Source organism: Psammomys obesus, unplaced genomic scaffold, assembly GCF_907164565.1.
Source record: "Psammomys obesus unplaced genomic scaffold, mPsaObe1.curated_primary_1811, whole genome shotgun sequence".
NCBI classification, from domain to species: domain Eukaryota; kingdom Metazoa; phylum Chordata; class Mammalia; order Rodentia; family Muridae; genus Psammomys; species Psammomys obesus.
The window spans coordinates 684,138-706,867 of record NW_026596057.1 but is presented as its reverse complement, the minus strand read 5'-3'; the positions used below and the strand labels follow the sequence as shown (position 1 = coordinate 706,867).

The 22,730-nt window shown below is 47.5% G+C and overlaps 2 protein-coding genes across 4 annotated transcripts in view; one reads left to right on the top strand and one right to left on the bottom strand.

The window, feature by feature from the left end:
- Positions 1 to 22,730, bottom strand: part of CUNH1orf226 (chromosome unknown C1orf226 homolog) — a 288,836-nt gene that overhangs the window by 4,657 nt on the left and 261,449 nt on the right. For 2 of the 3 annotated variants that reach the window (XM_055624624.1, XM_055624625.1), the window contains exons 9-10: positions 16,056 to 16,221; positions 14,568 to 14,720 (exon numbers count right to left, since the gene is read on the bottom strand). In XM_055624624.1, coding sequence (XP_055480599.1) covers positions 14,568 to 14,720; positions 16,056 to 16,221 — 319 coding nt within the window. Of the gene's footprint in view, positions 1 to 2,743; positions 8,322 to 14,567; positions 14,721 to 16,055; positions 16,222 to 22,730 lie in introns of those variants that run through there. The other variant, XM_055624626.1, reaches the window with a different exon arrangement.
- Spata46 (spermatogenesis associated 46) lies at positions 5,722 to 8,636 on the top strand. Its single transcript, XM_055624627.1, has 2 exons — positions 5,722 to 5,824; positions 8,125 to 8,636. Exons 1-2 carry the CDS (start codon positions 5,722 to 5,724, stop codon positions 8,634 to 8,636), a joined length of 615 nt encoding a protein of 204 aa, XP_055480602.1.

Genomic DNA, 22,730 nt, shown 5'->3' with positions numbered 1-22,730 from the left:
GACTACGTCTAGTCATGAAAAGTCAAGCATATTCCCTTAAACCAACCTCCTTGACTTCTTTGGTCTTGGGGTCACCAGGCCCTTTGAAGCAGAGAGAAAATGAGGATGAAGCAGCGAAACATGACATTTTTACGCTGCTGAGAGCACATGCCACGCTCTTTCTCAGGCACTGGGGACAGGGGCTGCTGCAGGAAAAGGATTCTGGGTCAGGAGTTCCCTACTTTTGGCCTCCTGTGTGACACATTCTCTCCATGAAATATGAGCCAGCAGCTCCTAAGTTCTTGTGGAGTAGAAGTGGGGAAAGTAGAAAAGCTTGTGGACACAGAGGCCAGTCAGTCAGACCCAGTGTGCCACATGGACAGGAACTTGCTACTGGCGAAGCACAAATGTCCTGGCGAAAGCCATGTTCATTTGCTTCCCATGATAACCTAGTGAAGGAGTGCATTAGAGAGAGGCTCAGAGTACTAATTGTGGACCTGATGTCATAGCACTAGTTACTGGCCGGCTGGAATTAGAACTCAGGTCTTCTGATCCAGAGTTTATAGCTTTTTCCTCTACTAGTGACATGGGATAGCTATAGAAGAAGACCCTCTTGGGACCTCTGTATGGCTTTAACAGTTAGCTTGAGGGGCTAGATGACTGGGAGGGAAACACTTTCAAGGCTGAGGCCACACTTCATGCATCTTTGTGTTTGTCTCTTCAACACCAAGCTTGGGCCTACACAGCAGTTACGCAAACGAACAAACTGCCCACATTCACTTTGCCTGTGGAGAATTATAAAGGACAAGATGGTAGTCTATTGCTGAAACGGCTGGAGCTGCAGGCTCTGTGCCTTGCTGCCCACACACTCTGTGCTGGATACTTTTATGTTGACTTGACCCAGGCTAAAGGTATCAGAGAGGAGGAAGCCTCCATTAAGACAATGTCTTTGTAGGGTAGGGTTGTAGAGTGTTTTCTTAATTTAGTAACTGGTGGAGGATGGCCCAGCCCATGGTGGGTGGTGCCATTCTTGGGTTGGTGGTCCTGGGTTCTATAAGAAAGCAGGCTGAGGAAGCCACGGGGGATGTAACAGTAGGCAGCACCCCATCAGCTCCTGCCTACAGGTTCCCACCCTGTTAGAGTTCCTGTCCTGACTTCCTTCAGTGATGGTCTATGGATGTGAAAACAGCCAAATAAACCCTTTTCTCCCCAACTTGCTTTTTCTGTCATGGTGTTTCATCACCGCAATAGTTACTCTAATCAGGATACTTGGCTATCCATATCTTCTCTGAAAACCCATCTAGATTATCAAAGCAGCCAGACTTTGCACCAGAGTTGTCTATGGCCATTGTTCTAGCTTTGTTGTCTATCTGGGCGGGGAGAAGTTGTATGTGATCTTTGGGATCTCACTGTAAATATGGCTGCTAAGGGTCTATCTCACTAAGTCTTTCCAAAGATTGCCTGAGGCTAAGTCCTTATGCTCAGTCTCTTTTGTCCTGCACTGCTGAGCTCCAGGCCAGGGGGAATGCTTCACTTTCTGTGACTTGAGTTGAGAGATTCCATCTGGGTCAACCACCTGGATAACTTGTATTCCAAGGATTCCTGGGTAGCAGAGAAAGAACCATGGGAGGAAGAGTGGGGATGACTTTCATGGTCTTTACCTCTGAGCAGTCTTAAAACCATGAACCCATTTTCTCTGTGGAATGTGGGCTGACAGCTCCTTGGGTCTCCTGAGGTGGAACTACTGTGTGGTGGGAGGGATATGCCAGGGGATTTGGGACAAGCCCCAAGTTGCTTGGACTCCAGATGTGCTCTATCACCCTGGCAGGGCTCTTAGACTACCCCACAGCTGCTCCTGACCATTTTCTTAAGAGTGCGTCTTGCCACGTCATCCACTTTGACATAATTTGCCTATCATGACCCAGATCCTTGTTTTATTTTCTTGTGCATTCTGCAAGCTAGCAGAGGTGGTCTGGACATTAATTTCACTATCTCCCACCATATAGAAAGTGTGTGAAACAGAAGGCCATTGCATGCAAGGCTCCATGGGTGTGAGGAGCAGCAAGTTCTCCACGGTTGGCTAGACCTCCTATTTCTCTGGTAAACTTTATATTTTCAGAGCAAGCAGACTTTTTGTTGTTGTTCTTTTTTTTTGTTTTGTTTTGTTTTGTTTTTCAAGACAAGGATTTTCTGTGTAATAGCCCTGGCTGTCCTGGACTTGCTTTTGTAGACCAGGCTGTCCTTGAATTCACAGAGATCCAACTGCCTCTGCCTCCCCTGTTGGGATTAAAGGCATGTGCCACCACATGCCCAGCTAAGCACACTCATTTTTAAAAGTGGAAACACTAAAACTGCCCATCAAACTGATTTGTAAATTACAAGCATCTATTACTTTCAAAACACTCCTTTAGCAAGCAACTTTAGATGATGCCTTGTGTGGATTTTCTGTACTTCTATCTCTACTTTTTATAACACAGGCTATAAAAGATTCTAAATTCCTCAGTAATTTAAGTGAGTCTAGTATATGGTTTCTTTACCATTAGCTCACATTTTCTGGGAAATATACCTTGTTCATATAGTGGGATGAGAAGTCCCTCGAAAGGGGCTATAGAACCTTCGAGCACTTCTATCATCTAGAAGGCCTGGCTTAGGGCTTTCCATAACAATAAGCATTTAATAAATCAGTTTAGCTGAATTTGACCTTAATGTGAATTCTTAACTATATCTTATTGATAGGCCGATAGGAGAAGGAAATCACTCTAACCATCTCCAGACTTGTGAGCACAGTCTCAGAAACCACCCCAAGCCCTCTCTGTGGCAGTGGTTGCAAGGGCTTGCGAGGTCATGCTAGGGGAAAAAAGTTGTCTTCTTTGCAAAGTTGGCCTCTGTCGCCCCCACAGCGGGCATCTTTCCTGCTGACAAGCCTCTCACACTTTGTCCCTTCAGCCTCACAACTGTCGAGGCTTAGTGATGGAGAGAACAATGGTGGTGGTGTGCCAGTTGACCGGACCCGAGCTGGGAGGCCCTCCCAACAGCACTGCATGTCATGCACATTCTCAAGCAGAGGAGGGCATCTGGGAAGAGAAGTCATCCACAAGAAAGCAGGGATCTTACCTGTTTAAGAAAAGGGCTCGAAAAGCAGGTGGGAAACAAATGAGAGAAAGACACATTTATGTAGTGACCAGTCACTTTTAGAGGGTTATCATCTCCCGTTTAAGCCATCAGCACCAGCACGTGAAAAAAGGCTCTGCCACACAGGAACGCAGTAAACTCTGGAAAAACCAAGCTCCCACAAACTCTCCAACAGCTCAGTAAAAACAGGTTCATAATTCCAAAACAAGAAAAAGACACTACTGCAGCCTTCCCAATTTCCCTCCCATTTTGCACCCCCTTTACAAGAACTCCATCTACATAGCTGGCAATAGAAACCCTTCTAAGTCCCTTGGGTCCTGTGCATATAGCTCACATCTAGGCTCCTTTCACCTGTAAATTGCTACACACTGGAAGACATTCATCACTCTGTCTCGGTCTAAAGAAACAGTATGGAAAAGCCAAGTGGCAGAGTCTACCCATCACACAGGCAGCTGATGGAGAAGGGGATTCAAAATTACGCATCCTGACGAGCTTGCTTTACACCATGGAGACCCAAATGAAATGGCCACATGACCTCAGAGGCATCAAAACATTCAAGTTTAATTTTCACTATAAACATTTTAGCATTCTAAACCAACCAAGGGGAGAAATAGGAGGGAATTAGGTTCTCTCATTCCTGCAGATGTTTAAGTGGCTGGGAAATTAATGCTCAGACATGATCTACAGGATGGTCACAGTTGGAGTTTAGGAGTGGACTCTCTTTTGTAGCCGGTGTAAACACATCACCATTTACACCCAAAGCACCTCTATGTGTCTAAATGATGGGCTGTGATGACTCAGAATGGGACACCTGCATCTTCTCTTCCAAGTGTCTCAGTCACCTTTTATTATTCATCTGGCTAGGTTGCCAGGTTGTTATATGCAGAAAGAAGGCAGAGAGATGAGGTGGCCCTGGAGTCTACAGTCTCATTAGCATAGTGCCTTACAATGAGCAACACAGGATGGAGGAAGCCGCTTGCCTAGAAGAGCACCCACCAACTACTAGAAACAATACCTGGTCCCCAATCTTAGGAAATATATGAAGTGAGTAGATATAAAAGGATATAGGGTAACTTACCTCCAAATAGTTCGGAAGACAAATAAGCAAACAAAACACATTTAAGGATTGGACTTTGTTGCTCATGCACAAAGTCCTGGTTTCATCCTCAGTGACTGAACACACACACACACACACACACACACACACACACACACACGCACGATGGTAGGTGGAGGAAATGATAACACAAAATGTGATAAAAAGTTACAATATATGGTACAAATTTTAACTTTTGCAAATTTTAGAAATTATTTCCCAAAAGTATATATATATATAAAAAATGCCCCCAAACAACACAAGCAGAAAACAAAAACAAAAACAAAACACTGAGTGGTAGAGGCCAGGAAAATAAGGAAGAAGAGCGAAAGGAAGGAGGAAAGAGGGGTCTAGAGGTGGGAACACATGGTTATATACACATACAAAAGGTGGCAGCCACCCAGAAAATAGGTGGTAAACAGTACCACTGTAAATGGCTCTACAATATTCTTCCTTTTTGCTGGCTATTCTCAGCAGAGACAGGCCACGGAGGAATGACAAGTTACTGGCTGTTGGCTCCCCACTGATAGTTTCTTTTGCTATGTACTGGCTTTTAATTTTCACGTAGTCCTTGGAGTTATTTCCTGAGGCAGTAGAGTTCTGCTCATAGAGTTCTTGTATACAGCCATATCTTGAAGTGTCTTTCCTTCCTTCCTTCCTTCCTTCCTTCCTTCCTTCCTTCCTTCCTTCCTTCCTTCCTTCCCTCCCTCCCTCCTTCCTTTCTTTCCTTCTTTCTTTTTTTCTTTCTTCCTTCCTTTCTTCTTAAGTGTATTTCTTATATTTCCTCTAGCAATTCCAGCATTTCTGGTTTGTAATTGTCTCTGATCTACTCTGAAATGACCTTTGCACAGAATAAAAGAAAATGGATCTAAGTAAGTTTATTCTTTCACAGATATTAAACAAGGTGACCCAACTCAGAAAGATTAAAACTGGATCTTTCATGAGCAGATTCTGGTTTGTGATGTATATAGATATATGTGTATACACACTCACAATATATACATACATAGATACATATATACATACATAGTATAAAGGTGTAAAAGTGGGTTAAGCCAAAAAAAAAAAAACCTAGAAAACTAGAGATAATAAAAAAAGAGATGTGAGATGCTAAGGAAAGTGGATCAGGACAAAAGGACACACGTGACACAAAAGCAGAAAGGTCATGGGGGTAAGGAAGTTAGAGCAGGGTGGAGATGGGAAGAGAATCTTTTTCAACAAAAAAAAATCTTTTTGAACAAAACACACTTTGTTCAAAAATTCTACAATGACAGCTGATCCTTTATATACCGATTGAAAATTTAACATTGAAGAGGAAACAAAAAGGAGTTAAGTTTTAAAAGGGGAAAAGTCTTGTATACAACTTTTCATCCATCTTTCAAACTTGTAACCTATTGGCTAACGGAACCGCTGGACCTTGTGATGTCGGCTCCACTCAGAATGTCTGTTGCCTAGACGATCTGGCCAGCTTACCACGAGCTGTGTGGCCTCTATTGCCTTGCAGTGGTCAGAACATGGAGAACTTCTCACTCCTCAGCATCTCTAGGCCTCGGATCTCTTCCTCTGCCCTGACTGCCTTTCCTGACATTACATCCTCACTTGCCACCAGCTTGCCAGGTAAATGCGATGTCCCTGGGAACTACAAAGATGTGGGATTGTTTGTTAAACCGATCTGAGTTTTGTTTTAAATACATGATCCTGTCAAATCATGACATAGGATCATGATTGGTTGAGAAAGCCAAATACTATAGGGCGAGAATATAAGTTTTCAAAAAAACAAAACAAAACTGCCTTACTGGTAAGTCTTGCTGTTTCACAGCCTCTGGCAAGGGACAGATGGGAGTACACTTGTCACATTTCAGGCAGGGCCTGTACCTACACGAAATCTTGAGGTGATGGTCTGTCTACATAGAGAGCATGTGCGCTCATTAACTTGGTCTTAAACTGGAGGAAAAAAAACACATTAGTAAGTGGCAAGGAATAGGCTAACTGATGATCACGGTGAGGTACACAGGTAGACACATGACTTGTCAACTGAAGCATGACCCTGGCTCTACAACATGAGCATCACAGGGAAGCTGAGGAAGGCAGGTTCTCAGGCTCCACAGAGAGGAGCCTGTTTAGAATAAGATCCTTTAGGGCAGTGCTTCTCAACTTCTTAATGCTGCCACCTTTTAATCCAGTTCCTCATGTTGTGGTGACCCCTCCAACCATAAAATTACTTTTGTTGCTACTTCATAACTGTACTCTTGCTACTGTTATGACTGGTAATGTAAATACCTGTGTTTTCTGATGGCCTTCGGCGACCCCTGTGAAAGGGTCAGTAGATCCCCAAAAGGGTCATGACCCACAGTCAAGAACCAGTTCTAGGGAATTCCCATGTACACAGGGATTGAACTGGACTGCTGTGGAGTTCTCCTAAACATACATTTGCTTCTACAGGAAACATTTTAAAATCTCTCTCCTAAAAGCCTAGCTATTGCCCTGGGGTTTCAGGCAGATCTCCTTTCTACACAGTCACCTTGTGGTGGTGGTGGGGGTCAAACCCAAGCCCTCCCACATGCTCGGTAAATGCTCTACCACTGAGCTAACCCTGAACCTAGATGGCCGTAAACTTTTCATCGGAGATTTAGTAGCTACCTCAGCGTACAACACACAGCAAGGGTCCGCACGGCCCCTCTGACTGAGGACTTGAGATCCTTCAATTGGAGAACCTGGCTTGTTTTCTCATTCCCAAAGGGACCATGTAGAATGCCTATGTGGGCTTCCATCCTGGGACCTGGGACCCCGAGTCCTGTGAAAGTGAAGGTACTTGTGATACGTAGGAGCATCAGTTGAGTGGTGGGCCAAGGAGAAAGGTATGGCTGAGACAAGTCTTCAGTAATAAGGTTTGAAATCATGCTAGATATGATCTTTCCTGCTTCCTGGCCAAGTCAGAGCCTGACTTCCAGAGGACCTTGTTTGCAGCTCTGAAGAAGCTGCCCTAACTGTGACTCCCTGGAACAACACCTTTAACAGGCCTGCTTGTTTGAGTTTAGAAATGACCATTTTTCATTAGTTTGGAGACCCCTGAGCGCACGGAAGATGAGGTTCTAGAGCCTGTCTTTGGGAGTCCTCCAAAGAGGACTCACAACCCTGTTCAGCTCACCACTCTTTCTTTGGTAACATAGATGTTGCAAAGGACAATGTTACTCACTGAGGTGTCCAGCCCAGCTCAGATCCTGCACCCTCCCCCCAACCCCAAACCCAAGCAAATGATCTCCGGCATGGGGGCATAGCTAAGTGCCCTTACCATCTGAGGCCTTCTCCCCTTTTGGGCAGGGGCACGTGAGAAGCTAAAGAGGAACAGGTGTGGTACCCTCAAGGGAGGGATGTTGCAAGTCCACCCCGCATGCTGCCTTTGTACCTGTCCCTTTCTCAGTAGAGGTCCACAGGTCCATGAAGGCATCTTGCCTTCCAAGTCCCTTCCCTCGAGCCCATGAGAAGAGCCTGTTCCTAGCTGAGTGGTCTTTGGAGGGATCAGGATGGGCACTGAGGCTGGAAAGGTGGTCAAACCATTGGTGGCAGAAAGACTGTATCAGATGTCTACCTGTTCTTGCCTATCTTCAGAGGAGTCAGAAGTCACTGTGTCTTTATGCAAGGAAGGGTCAGTGTCCTGCCCAGACTTCTGATGTTTACAGATACGTGCATTTTCAACAGCAGAAAAAGAATGCAGCAGGAATGGATGTCTTAGGCTCTCTTTTTCCATCCCGTCGTCCCCTGCGGTCTCTCAGCCATCATCAAGGTGGAGCACAATTCCCCCGAGGTCATACGTAGTCTGGTCTGTCTGTCTGCCTCTCCTGACTGCCTCTAGCCACTTCTGCTTCACTGCTCACCGCCTTTAGCGCCAGACTCAGACCCTGCCTTTTCCTTTGCAGACTTGGGGGACACCCAGAACGGGGAGCAGCTGAGGCGGAACTGTACCATCTACCGACCCTGGTTTTCCCCTTACAGCTACTTTGTATGCACAGACAATGAGAGCCACCTGGAGGCCTATGGGTTCCCAGAGGTGGACCGGGAAGAGGGAAGAGGGGACACCTGCCTTACTGAGGATTTGGCTGAGAGTGTCTGCTCGTCTTCCTCCTCCCAAGAGAATACATACACCAGGGAGTCCAACAAGAAATCCAAGCATGGCCTGGATTCTATCACATCCCAGGATATCCTAATGGCTTCCAAGTGGCACCCAGCCCAGCAGAATGGCTTCAAGTGTGCAGCCTGTTGCCGCATGTACCCCACTCTGCACTCCCTCAAGAGTCACATCAAGGGGGGCTTCAAGGAAGGTTTCAGCTGCAAGGTATACTACCGTAAGCTCAAAACCCTCTGGGGAAAGGAGCAGAAGGCCCGGCCAGGAGATAGAATCTCCCTGGGCAGCTGCCAGGCCTTCAAATAGTCTACTGACACATCAGTTAAAAAGGGATGAAGCTTACTTATGCCTCTAGGGAGGAAACAATAAATTGAAGTTAGCTATAGCCTTTTTTTTTTTTTTTTTTTTTTTTTTTGTCAAGTCCGGTCACCCCCATCGTGTGCCACTCCTCTTGGTACCCAGGGAATCTTCATCACCTTCAATTAGTGGTTGCCTAGCAACACCAGACCCATCTCTTTGCCTCTCCCTTTTCTTTCTCCCTTTCAAGATAAACACAATACTAGAAGTTTGAGAATACCCTCTAAGTGGCCGTTAAAGCAAGGTGCTGAGACTAGCAGTGGTGGCCTCTTCTGGGAATCAAGAGGAGACACAATTTGTAGACTCCACTCAGACCTACTCACTCAGAAACTCTGGGATAGAAGCCTAGCTAGCTTTTGCGCTAAGCAGCCTCCATGGTTAGTTAGGATTGGAGAAGTCCAGAGATAAACACCACTGCTCCAGAGTACTGATCTACAGGGATCAGTTCTTACCCACACTGAGGACAAAGGGCAGAGAAGGAATTCCTGCAGGCATCCTAGCTATTAACCTCGTGAGGGTGGTAAACCTCTGGAAAGGACAACATGACTCTCAGCCTAAGGCAGGAAAGACACAAGGAAGGTGGGCCATCTCCACTACATGAACCTCTTGCCAAAGCAGGCAGAATCATGTTTAACCCCAGGGAGAGCTTTCTATGGCTATTTTGAGTCATGCCAACACTACATGCTATCACTACACAATGTGCCACAGGGACAGTCCTGACCCTTGCTTCATTTCAGGGCAAGCCTCTATGCCAATCTGAAGCACAAAAATGACTCAGCATTTCCTCTTGGGGACTGGGTATCAATTGTGTGTGTAGGTCCCTCCTTTGTTTTTCCCACCATATACCTCGACTCTTCCTGGAGCCTGACTTTATGGTTTTAGCAGAGCTGCTTCTGTTTATCATTGTGTTACCAAAATATCATGTATGCTTCTTATCTTTCCCCAGCATGAGAAATGCTCTGCTCAAACCCCTATCACTTAACATGCTTTAACATGCTATGAGGACAACCCTGGTCCTTCATCAGTCTCTGCTTTTCACTGCTTTTTCTGTGTCCTCTCTACGTAGCAACAGTCTAGAGTCTGACTGTCAGCCTCACGAGCTGAGATTTGCAGATCACAACCTGGCCACTCAGAAGCCAGGTGGTCTCTAAGCAACCATGACATCACTCCCTGGATATCACTTGCCAAGAGAGAGAAGTGACTGGCGGGCCTTTCTAGCAACCTACTCTGCTTCTTGACTAGAAAAGCCACTGGGCTTGGGAAGCTGGCTGCTTACATGTGATGGCTGTGCATGCATGTCCTGTCCCTTTGACAGGGCTCCTTAGCAAGTACAGCAAGAGCACACACAGGAGAGGTCCTCTCGCTTTCACCACTGCCTAGGGGACTGGCTCCTAATTGGCTGCCAACTCCATGTTCCCTGCTTCAGGGCCTCTGCATCACCCACCCCAAAGAGCCAATGGAAAAAGCAGATGATAGGAGACCAGCTGAGGGACCATCACTTATGCTATGCTCATCACTCTCCATCTGGTGTTTAGGATCTTCTCACTAAGGACAGGAAGGGGCTTCCCACATTTTGCATTTAACATACTATTATCATAACCCCCGGAAAATTTCTTGGACACAACCCCATGTAGTTTCAACACACAGGAAAAGATGCCCGGCAGATGCCTGTACCTACCAGCACAGGAGTGGGGAGCAGGAGGTATATTAAAAGCAAACTTGACGGTCCCCTGGGGCAGTCCACGGTACTCTCTGCCGAGGCTTTTACAATGCTATCTCCCATGTCCTCATGAATGCTGCACGTGGCATATACAGTGCCAGTGTGCAGGTGAGAAAACAGCCCGGTTCACTTCAGTGTCAGAGAACAGGGGAAGCATAGACCTGGTCAACACCCTTCCCAGACTCCCCTCTGGCCTGGGCATGATAAGGCTCCATGCTTAACAAGCTTCCTGCCTCCAGAACAGCCAAAAGTCACAGTCTGGGAAGTAAAAAAAGCCCCCACCCCACCCCATGGGCTTCATTGTGAGACTCTGCAGGCCATTTCTGGAACGTTCTTTCCTTTCTCGCAGTTCTGCTCTGTGCTGGGAGGCCCATACTTCCATGTGCCAGAGTTCCTCTGTGACTCCTTCATGCTATGGTCCTTCCTGGAAGATCATGGGAGGAGTGTGTTTTGTTCCCTGTATAAACATGGCTGGAATGGGCCCATTTGGGCAACTACCAAGTAGAAACCCTCAGACACGGAATACAGCAGTCAGTGAAATTGCATCATCTTCATCGTAGTTTATGGCAGAAACAATGACATGCTGTTTTTATGTCCCAAACCCACTGCTGCTACTCTCATGTTCTAATGGTGTCTGGAGTCTGAAAACACCTGGGGTCCCAAAAAACTGTGTGTTAGCTCGGCCATTACAATCTCTATTTTAATGCCCTTGGGAGAGATAATTCTCTGTTGGAGCTTTGTCCTATGTGTGGTAGGATCTCTGATTCCTGCCCTCTATATCCCCAAAGCATCTATCCCTAGTTAAGAGAAATGAAGTATCCAGAGGCTGCCGAATGTCCCCTCGGGAAGCGAAATTATTTCCAGTTAATAGCAGTAGGCAGTCAAATCCTGCAGGGCTGGCCCATATGTGCTGCAACCGAGGGTCTGCTTTGATCCTAACCTCTGGGAAACATGACTTCTTTCTGTATCTTGTCCCAGAACTGACGTTACCTAGCTTAGGAAGTGGGTGTGAGGGAAGGGGACAGAAGGAGCAGGTTAAATAGAGGAAGCAAGTAGAGACAATGGGAAAGCATTTAGAAATAAGAAAGGTTTATTTAGCAAAAGCCACTAACTAGTGACAACATCCAGGGAGTAAGTGCACTTTCATTAACAGAATCATTTCCCAGAGAGCTGATCCAATAGTCAATGACACAGCAGTTTTAGAAAGCAGAGGGCTAGAGGGTGGGAGAGCCATCAAGCAGAGAGTAAATAAAGGGATACAACTTGTAAACAAGGTCAGCTGAGAGGAGTGAGTTTCAGAAAGGTTTTTTTTTTTTTTTTTTTACAGATATAGATAGCATTGATATAAGCAGGAATATAAGGAATATGATTTTCAGTTCCCAAATGCAGTTCATCCTGTGCGGAGAAATTCCGTCTCGCCTCTGCAACTGCGAAGCCTTGTGTGCCCAAGAGCTTCCTGGCACCCGGGGCAGGCACCAATAAGGATACCCCTGGTGTCCATGTGTCCTCCATATAGGGCAGAGTAGAAGGATGAAAAGGAGGAAGGCAGAGTTGAGTTAGCAGAACGAGAAGCAAGGAAGGAGCATGCCTGCTGGGGAATCAGGTCTGCAGCGTTCCCTGTCCTGTCATCGGCCTAGATGAAAGGTCGCTGGCTCGTGACCCCACAAGGCCCCTAGATCTATTGTCTCCCATTTCCACGAGTGTCCGGATTTGGTTCTTACTAGGGAGGATATGGCACATGAATGAATTCTCCAAGGCAGGCCTTAACCAGGGAAACAGGGTAAAAGAAGGCAGAGACCAAGAGCAAAAGTCTTAACATGAGTCTCAAGTCAGCATCCATCCTTAACCATTCTCTCCACTTCTTCCATCTCACTTTCATTTTTCCCTTTCCTTCACAAGCGTTTAAAACCCATATCCTGTCCACATGCTTCTTCCCCATAAAGGCAATAGCCCTCTTCACTCCTAGTCCACACACCTCCACTTGTCTCAGATTTTAACCTTGAACAAGTACACCTTAACCCAACAGACCACCCACTCTCTGATACACAAAAGCTTGGATCCAAAGGTCCTAGACTGAAGGAATCCTGGGTTGGAACTGAGTAAGTTAGCCTAACTTGATTCCTGCCGGCTTCCCCTTCAGTTTGGTGGACCTCACATCTGGAATTCTCCCTTCATTGTGTATCTGGACCTCCTTCCAATTGTTAATTAGAAAATGAACAAACAGCATTCTACAGTTCTTCAACTAGATACAGGGTGGGAAAGGGTACAACTCTGTTTATCGGAACACCTGGAGATCTTTTTAGTCATTCTCCACAAGTCTAAAAATATCCCCCTCATACACATACACACACATACCCATACACACACACACACACACACCTCCCCATTAACCCATCTTATTACAATCAATGCTCTGAGTGCACTAGGGAGCAATAATGTAAAGCTATGTTAATTTCCTTTAACTTGACTGCTTAGTTTAAAAGAAATCCCACTGTGGCTATAAGAAAGGGCCATGCTTGCAATCAGGCATGTTTCAGTGCAAAGCTGGGGCTGAAGCACTCCATCTGGGCAGCTCTGTCCTTCCTAGCTGATAACACTGCAGTTTGGCCTACAGCTTGGCCCCTCCCCCCATCATACGACTCTGACCCCATCTCAGCTCTCTCTTCTGGGGTTGAAAACAATCTATTACCCACTTAAGGTCTTACAGGGGGAAAGGAACTTTTCTCATGGGCCTCGCCAGCCTAATACTGAGTGGAGACCCCTAGGCAAGGCCTGGATGGTAAGAGAATAAAGTTGCACTTTGAACACCTGTGCTCAAGGCACACACCCACAGAGAGATGGGCTGGGGTGGCACGGCTGTGGTCCCTGATCTGTTCTAAGTGGCAGTGATTCTGAAAGGTAGACAATCTCGGCTATCAGCTTACATCAATTTCTTCTTCTTTTGCAGTAAAAACTGACCACTACTGCCCAGTGGAGGGGTAGGGAGAGAGGTAAGGCAGGGGACTCTGGGTCTTTGAGACTAGCACAGGGGCATAGCCCTGCCAAAGCTTGGGCAGGCACAGCCCCTGAGGCAAGAAAAAGGGGCATTAGGGGAGTTCTTAGCCTCGTTTCTATGAGCTGGGTTGCAGGCAGGAGATGGGTCGGGGAAGGGTTTCCAAACTAAGAACCGGATCTAAGTGAGCTGCAGCAAACCATCGGTCCTCCCCTGGGCTCTCACAGCAGGTCCTGAATCCTATTATCACTCCCAGCTTCCTCTGCGGCAACATCCGACGCGGAGATAGAGAAGATTCCTTGTTTATCCACTGCGACTTGTGACTTCGATCAACAACATGCTCACTGAAAGGCATAGCCTCACTTTCCCAGCAGCCCAGGGCATCCAGCCTCTACAATCCCAGCCAGCGCCTGGGGAAGGAATTCTCCTCTACCTCCAGGGAGGGTTAGGCAACCTGGAACATCTTGATATCCCAAAACTAAGTACCCGACAAGGTTCCAATGGCTTCCCTTTATGGTCTGCACCACAGAGACAGGAGAGTGTGAGGGTCACTGAGGCATCACGGGACAGATTATTATTAGAACCTGACTAATAATGGTGAGAGCAGCAGGCCTTCCAGAGCTGTGGTTCTGAAGACGAACCCCGTCCCAACGCCCTGGAAAGCCCTGCTCGCACCCCCTTCAGTCACTAGCAGAACGCAGGCGCTAATTCCCGTCTGAGAATCCAGTTTTTTTCCCCCCATTTACCTTTCAAAGCAAAACCCAGAACCTCTTCTGAGACCCTACACTCTCTGCCCTGGGTGTTAATCTCGGCAGCGCCTCCCCCTGGGCATCCCCAGCCAGGCACAGGCAGACTTGACCCCCTTGGCATCATGCTGCCACCTCCGCCAGCTCCTTGCCCTGCACCTACACGGCGATCTCATCATCCAAACTGTCACCCAACTCCTGCCGCTGGAGGACATTGAGCAGGCGCGGCAGCTCCTCCTGTGACCACGAGTCGCGTTCCTCGCTTTCGTCCGTGTTGGACTCATACTCTGAGGCGATGCCTGACTCTCGGAACTTGATGAGCTCCAGGCCACCTAGGAGCGGCTCGCCCTGCGCCATGGGCCGGGTATCCTCCGGTGGGAGGAAACGGAAGCATTCCAGCTTCACCAAGCAGTCACGCCTACCTAAGGGGCTGCCCGCTGAGTGGGCAAAGTCAGCCAAGCCGGCGCCCAGCAGCGGTGAGTGTAGGTCCTCTGGCTTAGGGGTGGTGGGTTCACAGAGCACAGGCAGGGCACCTGAACGGAAGGTGATCTCCAGCAAGCTGTCCTGGGAGCCCACTGCAGGGAGACAAGGGGGAAGGAGAGGCAGTGTTAGGCAAGGCTTCAAAAATGTAGCTATTAACCCCTGTGGCTTGGAAAAGGCCTGGTTCTGACAATGCCTGTCCCTCAAAGGGAATCTGGAGCGGCACAGCTTAACCGGGCACTCCTTCCCTTCTGTCCCTGAAGCACCTGAGGCACCTAGCTGCAGGGGAACACCTTTCAGCGAGCTGGGGAAAACTACTGGATGCCCTGTACTGGATTTATGAAGGGGGAGGGGAGGGGAGCTGGCAAACCAGCCACACCCCAAGTAGGACTAACAGGGGAACCTTGTAAGAGAGGAACCTGGACACTGGCTTACACACAGTGGGTCCCCGCTATATCTTTCAGATGCTGTCTCTGATTACTGTTAGGACTCTCAATGGCCTGGACTGTGTGAAATAGCTAAGGGGGTAGTAGTTTTAGATAGCTGCTAGGTATAGTCAGAAAAACCTTACATTTGCAATCAAGTTTAAGTGTGAGTCTAGGCTTCGCTCGCTGTTTGCTAACCGTGTGACTCTGAGCTGCTTACTAAACCTCTCTGAGTTTGTCGCCTCAGTTCAGTTGTGCGAGGGGAGTAACAGCCTCTATCACCACAGAGAATAAATGAGCTCACACATTAAAAAAAATTCTATCACAATTATTTTAGTAATAGCTGATCAATAGGTATCTGTCAGCCCACAGTCAACACAGACTTCAAGCATGCCCAGAACCAACCCATCGGCCTTCCCAGCTCCGCTTGGAGATAGCTCATATATAGGCAGCAAAGAATCTCAGAGCAGTGACTGCACAGTCTAGTTACTGACCTGCAGAGCTGGCCAAAGTTACTCAGCTACCTCGTCAATCAAACGGACAGACATTTCTCTGCGCAACAGGATAGTGAGCTACTAGAGGGTTTGTGGGTCGGAGTGCAAAGAATGAAGGACTACAAAGTTTGTGGGGCCTGCAGAGTTCACAACACGATACCCCATATGGGCTTAGTATATTTTCGTTGGGAAATCCCTCAGAGGGAGAAACGGGCTTCCCTGGGAGATAGAGTGGCTGAGCTCCCTGCAAGGAGAGAGTGGAGGAACATGTGGCAGTATCTCCCAAGGACCTTCAAGGTCAGGTTTGGGTAGTAGCTAGAGGACAGCCAAGACGTACTCTGGCCTTGCAATTCTTATTTATGAAATACAAACACTGTGACCGCGCTGCTGTCCTTCTGAACTATAAGGGTGCCACCAAGTCTCCAAACAAAGCATCTCCAGGGGTCACGGAAATCACTTGTTTTACGAAGCTTGTGCACAGGCACTGAGGCTGGCCGGGACCCTGGCTTACTGGCGTTCTGTCCTGACAGCTTCAGCTCCAGCTCCTGCACCTGCTTGACCAGCAGAGAGATGTGCTGGAGCATGTCTTTGTTCTGCAGCAGGAGCTGGTGCACCCGTGCCTGAGCCTCCAGCCGCGCCGCAGCCTCAGCAGCCAACTGATCCTTCAGCAAGTGAACCTGCAGAGAGGAGGAGGCAGGCAGAAGAGAGGAGAGGGGACAAAGAAAGAGAGGGACATTAATACAAATGACGGTGGCCAGCGGACGGCCAGGACCAGACACACCCCTGTCCATATTCAAGTTGAGATGAAGAAACCCTGCATGGAAAACTGGGTACCTGGATTTGTAATTTTGGAACAGTAGCAAAAGAAGAAAGGTCACCCGCCCTGTGGACCTCTCTATATGCTTCAAGGGCCATGATGTGACTCAGGCACTATTCTGGGTCCCATGCCAAACACAAGAGGTAGGGTAGACATTCTCCCTTCCTGCAATGCCCCACAGATAGATTGCCCTCCATTCCTGTTTTAAGAACTCATTGAGGCCCAACACAGCACAGTCATGCTAAAGGAGGCACACTTTTCTAATCTCATTTTGTTTGTTTTGAGACAGTGTCTTGAAATATAGCACTAGTTGGCCTAGAAATGGCTGTTTAGACCGAGCTGGCCTTGAACTTGCAGTCACTCTCTTGTTTCTGCATTTAGAGTGCTAGGATTGCAAGAGTGTGGCTTTGGACCCAGTTTTACCTTTATCTTTTAAAAAACAAAAGTAGCCAGGTATGGTTAGTATGTGCTGTAATCCTAACACTTGGGAAAAAAAAGGAGAATTTTGAGGCCAGTCTAGTCTACATAGCAACTTCGAAGTTAGTCAAGAAGTCTAGACGTTGTAAGACCCTGTCTCAAAAATCAGTAAAAAAAATAAAACAAAAAAGCTAATATATTGACCAATATATTGGCATCACAATATGCCCTACCTTCCGCCCATAATCATATAATCTTTCATTCCAGTTTCTTGAACATCAGTTCGACAAGACACAGGAAGTAGAACTACATTGCTATTACTGAACTGGTTGTAATAGACCTTATCTTCTCATGTCTGGGTACCAGCTTCTCTGCCTCCCTATTTTCTTCTTATTTCCAATGGATGTCCTTAGAACCTTGAGTCCTCCTTGGAGGGAGCTAAGTGCTTGCTGAATGACTCACAGAAGTGCTCTTCTGCCAACCATATAAAAACTGAGGCTTTTGTTTATAGTGAACACCTCATCTATTTGTACCCTTGAGGTACAGGGGCCTGCCATGGCACGCTCAACAGGCTCCATGCCGATGGTGTTCACATGTCTGTTCCTGGTGTATAACCCTTGAATGGTGGTGAGACCAGTGGGAAGAGAGGGGAATATTATACCCAGGACTCTGGCTTCAAGAAAATAGCCACAAGGTCAGTGTTCACACATGTATGAATCTTGACCTAGGAAGTGGAAGTGGGAGGATTTTAGAAGGCTCTTGAGAAAGGGACTGGATGAGTTTGGTCGCCTGGGACCAAGTCGGACTATAGGGAAGATGGTTTTCCTGGACCCACACCATGGTGTTGACAAAGAACCAGGATGGGTGGGGTAATGGGTGCAGGAGAAAGCAGGAAGCATTCACTGGGTCTTCTTTAGGCAAATGCTCTTGATTTCTGAAAAGCAGTATGCTGTAGAAATTCACATCTTTTCTGAGGCTGACCGAGGCACCTACAGGCCTCCACATCTGCTTTCTCAGGACACAGAACTAAGAATATTAGACTCCGGTACAGTGGATCCTTCCCTCTCTGCCCAGTTCTTAGGACCTGACCTTGTAGTTGGCTCTGCTTTGAACTGAGCAAAGCTACTAATGAGATTTACCGCCACTTTCCATTAGTGGATCCTCAAGGTTGGGCTCCTCTTTCCCCAGGGAGATGATGCCTAATGAATTTAAAGAAAAATCTGTCCTCCATAAAGGACTGCTAAGGACAGAGCTCTTGTTTTGATCAGGATGCTGGCCCCCATTGCTGTTTCATATTCACAGGAGGAATCTGAAGAGGAGTGAGACCAGGAAAAGAAGTGTCAGTAACATAGTAGCCTGAGTTTCTGATGTTGGGTGGCCATGAAACCTTTATCTTCCTTGGAAAATGAGGCGTGGAGAAATTTCACCCGAGTACCCTAAATCTCACTGAATCTAAGAAACAGGGAAATGGCTGTGGGAAGCCTCCACCTATACCCCCATAAGGACAAGCAAGCTCAAAACTCTTCTTGCTGGTTCTGTTACTTACATGAAATTAGAGTACCAGGGAGAGGAATCCACCATCTACTGATCAGATCTTTCACTTTCTACTTACTTCAGGATCAAATAGAAATGTAAGGCAGAAATATGCAACATGGCCGCACACCGCTAACTAACATCTGCTATGAGCTCCCTATATATCTGGTAAACCCTGGGGTACCAGTATCCCAGTGTCCCAACAGAATAGACCATTAGGAAGCAAGCATGGTACCAGCAGCTTGGGTGTCAGAGTCTTTACTTCTGAAACAGCTATTGGCAATTTTCTTTAGGCTTCAGCTGCCCCATCTATCAACAGAGAAGGCTCGCTAGGGCATGAGGCAGTTGATTCTGGATTCAGATGGACAGCTGTAAACACTAGGGGCCTCTTGCTAAAGGGTCACTTGAAAAAAGTCCTCGGGTCCCCACGGTGACTTCTGAGAATTAGGAAAGAGAACAACAACAAAAAAAAGTTGTTCCTTCTTGTGGAAGTCAGGGACGAGTTGGATGCTTCTCTGGCAGGTATCTAAGGTCTGAACGCGAAGCACCAGCAATACCCTTGAATACTATGCTTCTGGTAAAACCCATTGGCAGTAAGTGCCACGAGCAAATATCCCAGAGTGCAAGAGCCTCTTGTCCCAGATTACATAAGAACTTTACCTCTGTGAGTGCACAGCCGTATCATTCCAGATGCTTTTAGGCTCCATAAGCACAGAAATAACACACACTGTCACTGCCCGGCTAGCACCAATCAGCCTCCTGCTCCTGCAGCCATCAGGTGGCACCAGGCCTGAGGGTCAGGCCTCAGCTATGGCACTCTGTGCTGCAGAACTCAAACCAGGCCAAGTGAGGGCCACACGACTTAGACTGCTCCACACTCCGAAGCCAGGTTTACATAGACTTGGGAGGGTTCAAATGAGGTGGTGGCAACATCACCCTTGGTTTGGGCTCTGTTTCTCAACATACGGCAGGAGTGGAAGGGATGACCTTGTCCACCCTCCCCTCCCATCATGGACACTTAGCTTCAGCACTCTTTCAAATAACTGAACATTCTCCCCCGCCCCACAAACCTGACCACGGTACTTTCTGAAAAGGTATGAATGTCTCCTCTCCGGAGTTAGGCTACCGTGAGCATTGACTAGTCCACTCGAGACTAAGCCAGTGGCATAAACGCAGCAATGCGGCACTATGGCCACACTCAGTACTGGCGTCCAGCTCTGCATGCCCATCCCGGAAAAATGTGTAACACCATCCCTGCTCACTCTGGCTCCATACTGCTCCCCAGACTCTGACACTTGCCCTCAACCCACCCAGCCACCTCAGACCATTGTCCCACTCACTCTCCGGCCTACTTGCCTGGACTCCAGCTCCTCCATCAGAAGTGGGGGCAGGGCCAGGCTGAAGTTAGGGAGTGGCAGGCACATGGAAATGGCAGTGGAGATAACCGGAGCAATTTGGCCCCCCCTCCCGCCCCTTTCCCCATACCAGACAGAAGCAGGGGCAGGCAGCGCTGTCTCAGCATGCATAGGCCAGGGACTTGGGCAGGGCTGGGGACTTGGAAAAGCCACAAGGACAGACGTTACATGGAGGGTCCGGGTGGGGCTGCAGAGCGTTTTCAGTGCTACTTCTCTAACTACAGCACACACAACCACAAAACATAAGTAACAAATCACTTGTCCCTAAATAAGCAGAAGTAGCAGGTAGATGAGGTCTTTAAATAGCAGCAATGAGCATCACTATCATTTCCCCAAGGGCTTGGCTAGAGCTTGGCAAACGACAACCAGACCTGGCCCACTTAACCGTTGTCAGCCACAGTCCTGGAGCCAGGCAGGCCCAGCATGCAGCTATGCAGGCACCAGATACATCCCGGGTATGATTCAAGGTGTGGCTATATTTTCATCCACACCCTTGAACTTCTGGTCCCTCTAAAAGCAGAAGCTAATGCAGCCAGGCAAAGCCTCATGCTAGGCTGGGAGGGCTTCTGAGGGACTGGGGTAATTCACTATTTACACACTGAAGAATGACCTGGGAATACTGAGCGGTTAGTTACCATCATCTCTGACCCTATGTGTTTAAGACCAAGGAAGGCATGTTCAAGATCAGCTCTGAAAGAATTGAGGTGAGGCCAGAAGAGGTCTTTCTGAGAAAAAGTCATGACAGCATCAAAAAGAACTAAATATGGTCCTAAAGGCAAAACCAAACTAGATCGGTGTTTGAGAGCAAATGCAGTGTGTGTGTGTGTGGGGGGGGGGGGACATAAAGAATACAAGTGACTTTAAGCACACACATATTTGCATGAAATTGGGGCCTTACCCTTAGATTTTTAAGCTGAGAAGTATTACAGGAAGGCTTGGAAACTCAAGAGAAACGGAAACTACGTTCTCACCCAAAACCATGGGATGACAGTTATATCTACTGAATTCTGAGGACTACTGGTAGTTCAGTGAAGGACAGAGATGTTAAAGCTTGCTAGCAGTACTCTGCCAGAACAAGTAAAAGCTTACTTCCCACCAGAAACTCATCAGCCTGTGAAAGAGCCAGATATGCAGTTGGTCTGGGGCAGGTGTGTGAAAGATGCCAGGATAACCTCTCATCAACCCACCTGCATATCTTACATAACTGATTTTACCAATGGGTGGAGATATTAACAGAAAGTCCTTGGATCAAACCGTACAGAGGAAGAGAACATGAAGAAGAGGCTGGTTTAAGACTGAGCCACGAGTAAGACCGGGGAGCCAGGAGTCAGCTGAGAGGCGCAATTGTACCCTCTTGTGTCCCTGGCAGTAAATACAAGATGAAGATAGAAGGAAGGTGGTCAGAGACAGACTAGGGGGAATGGCAAGGACAGGTGGAGGACTATTTTCAGGAAGCCATCAAATGACCTCAAGCCTAGCTTGACTGAAAGATCTAGAAGTCTACCACTCAAAGTCATCGTGTCAGTTCAGGTGGCCCTGTGGTGGCCCTCCATCATTGTACTGCTTGAATGGAGAGTCCAGCAGTTCACTGCCAGCTATAGCCAATAGATTCTGAGGACATGAGAGGCTTGGGCTAACCAACCTGGTAAAAATGCCCAGAACATAGAGAAAGGAAACGAATCTGGAACACTATAATGCTCCCTTTTCTTAGACTCCCTGTCTTCCGAGAGAGAAGCAATTAGAATAGGGCAGGGCATGGATGTTTTGTTAAGACAGATACTTGCTACGCCAGAGAACCACTCTTGGCTTTCGTTTCAACTGAGGGAGACCTGTGTTAAGTTGTGGGTCTGGCTGAGTGCAGGCTGAGTGCTCCCCTCCACTGCCACAACACTGTATGTACATTAGACGCTTGCAACTGGGTTCTCCGGAGTATGTAGCTGAGACGTCCAATCCAGATGCCCTCTGATAATAAGCGTATGCATTAGATCTAGTCCTGGATGAATAATAATTACCTGGGAATTGATATGCTGAAAGAACATTACTTAGAGGATGGATCTCTATTCAGTGCGAAACACTGAGCCTCGGGATGGGCCAGGGCTGAAACGCTCAGGCTTTGTGTTCCTGTCATCCCCCACCCTGAGGAGGAGGAGTGTCTCAGACTGCCATTCTATCATTAGCCAGAGATTAGATTCTTTCATTTAACAAAGAATGATTTTTCTTCTTCTCTAAATATAAGAGTAAGCCATTAGTGAGATCCCCTTTCCTCTGTCATTGTTTTCGATACACCTGAAACTCATCCCACCAGCATGGCATAGTCTTTGGTTTCAGAGTCAGATCTCACACCCCCAACCCACCTCTGAGGCTCTAAACCTTGGAGCAGCAGCCCACTGATTCCAACTCTCCTGAAATGTTCAGCCAAGTGACCCAAAAGGCTGGCACCTCGGTTACACTCAGTGAAGGTACCTGAAGACAAGGCTAGATGACAGGAGGGCTCTTTAAAGCCAACCTCTCACAGATTTTATTAAGGGTAGGCTGCTGGGTGCTTCCTGAAGGTGTACTGAGGAAATGGTCACTCTGCCAAGAGGAATTCCCTTCACCCAGGAGCTAGGAGAAGAATGAGCAGAACACACAAGAAAGATCAGCGAGTTCTCCCCAGAGACGCCTGATCCCTGTCCTGCAGAACCTGGACAATCCGAACACACAGTCAAGCCTAGAAGATTCATCCCACTCTCCTGATCACCTTCACCTACCCACCTAAGTCCCCATTCTAGCCCGGCTCTGCTTTCAAACTGAGAACATGTGTCTTCGCCATTCCCTGACTTGCCCATAACACAGAGAGGCCTCAGACTACTATCCTCCGTGGAAATCAAACAGAAGGATGTCTGCCAAAAGCAGCAAGGGCAATCAGCCCAATCTCCCACAAAGCAGCTGTATCACCCAGCCCAACTTCAGGGCATAGACTCCATCTGGATGCTAAGAGGTAGCCAGTTCTCAAATGGCTCAG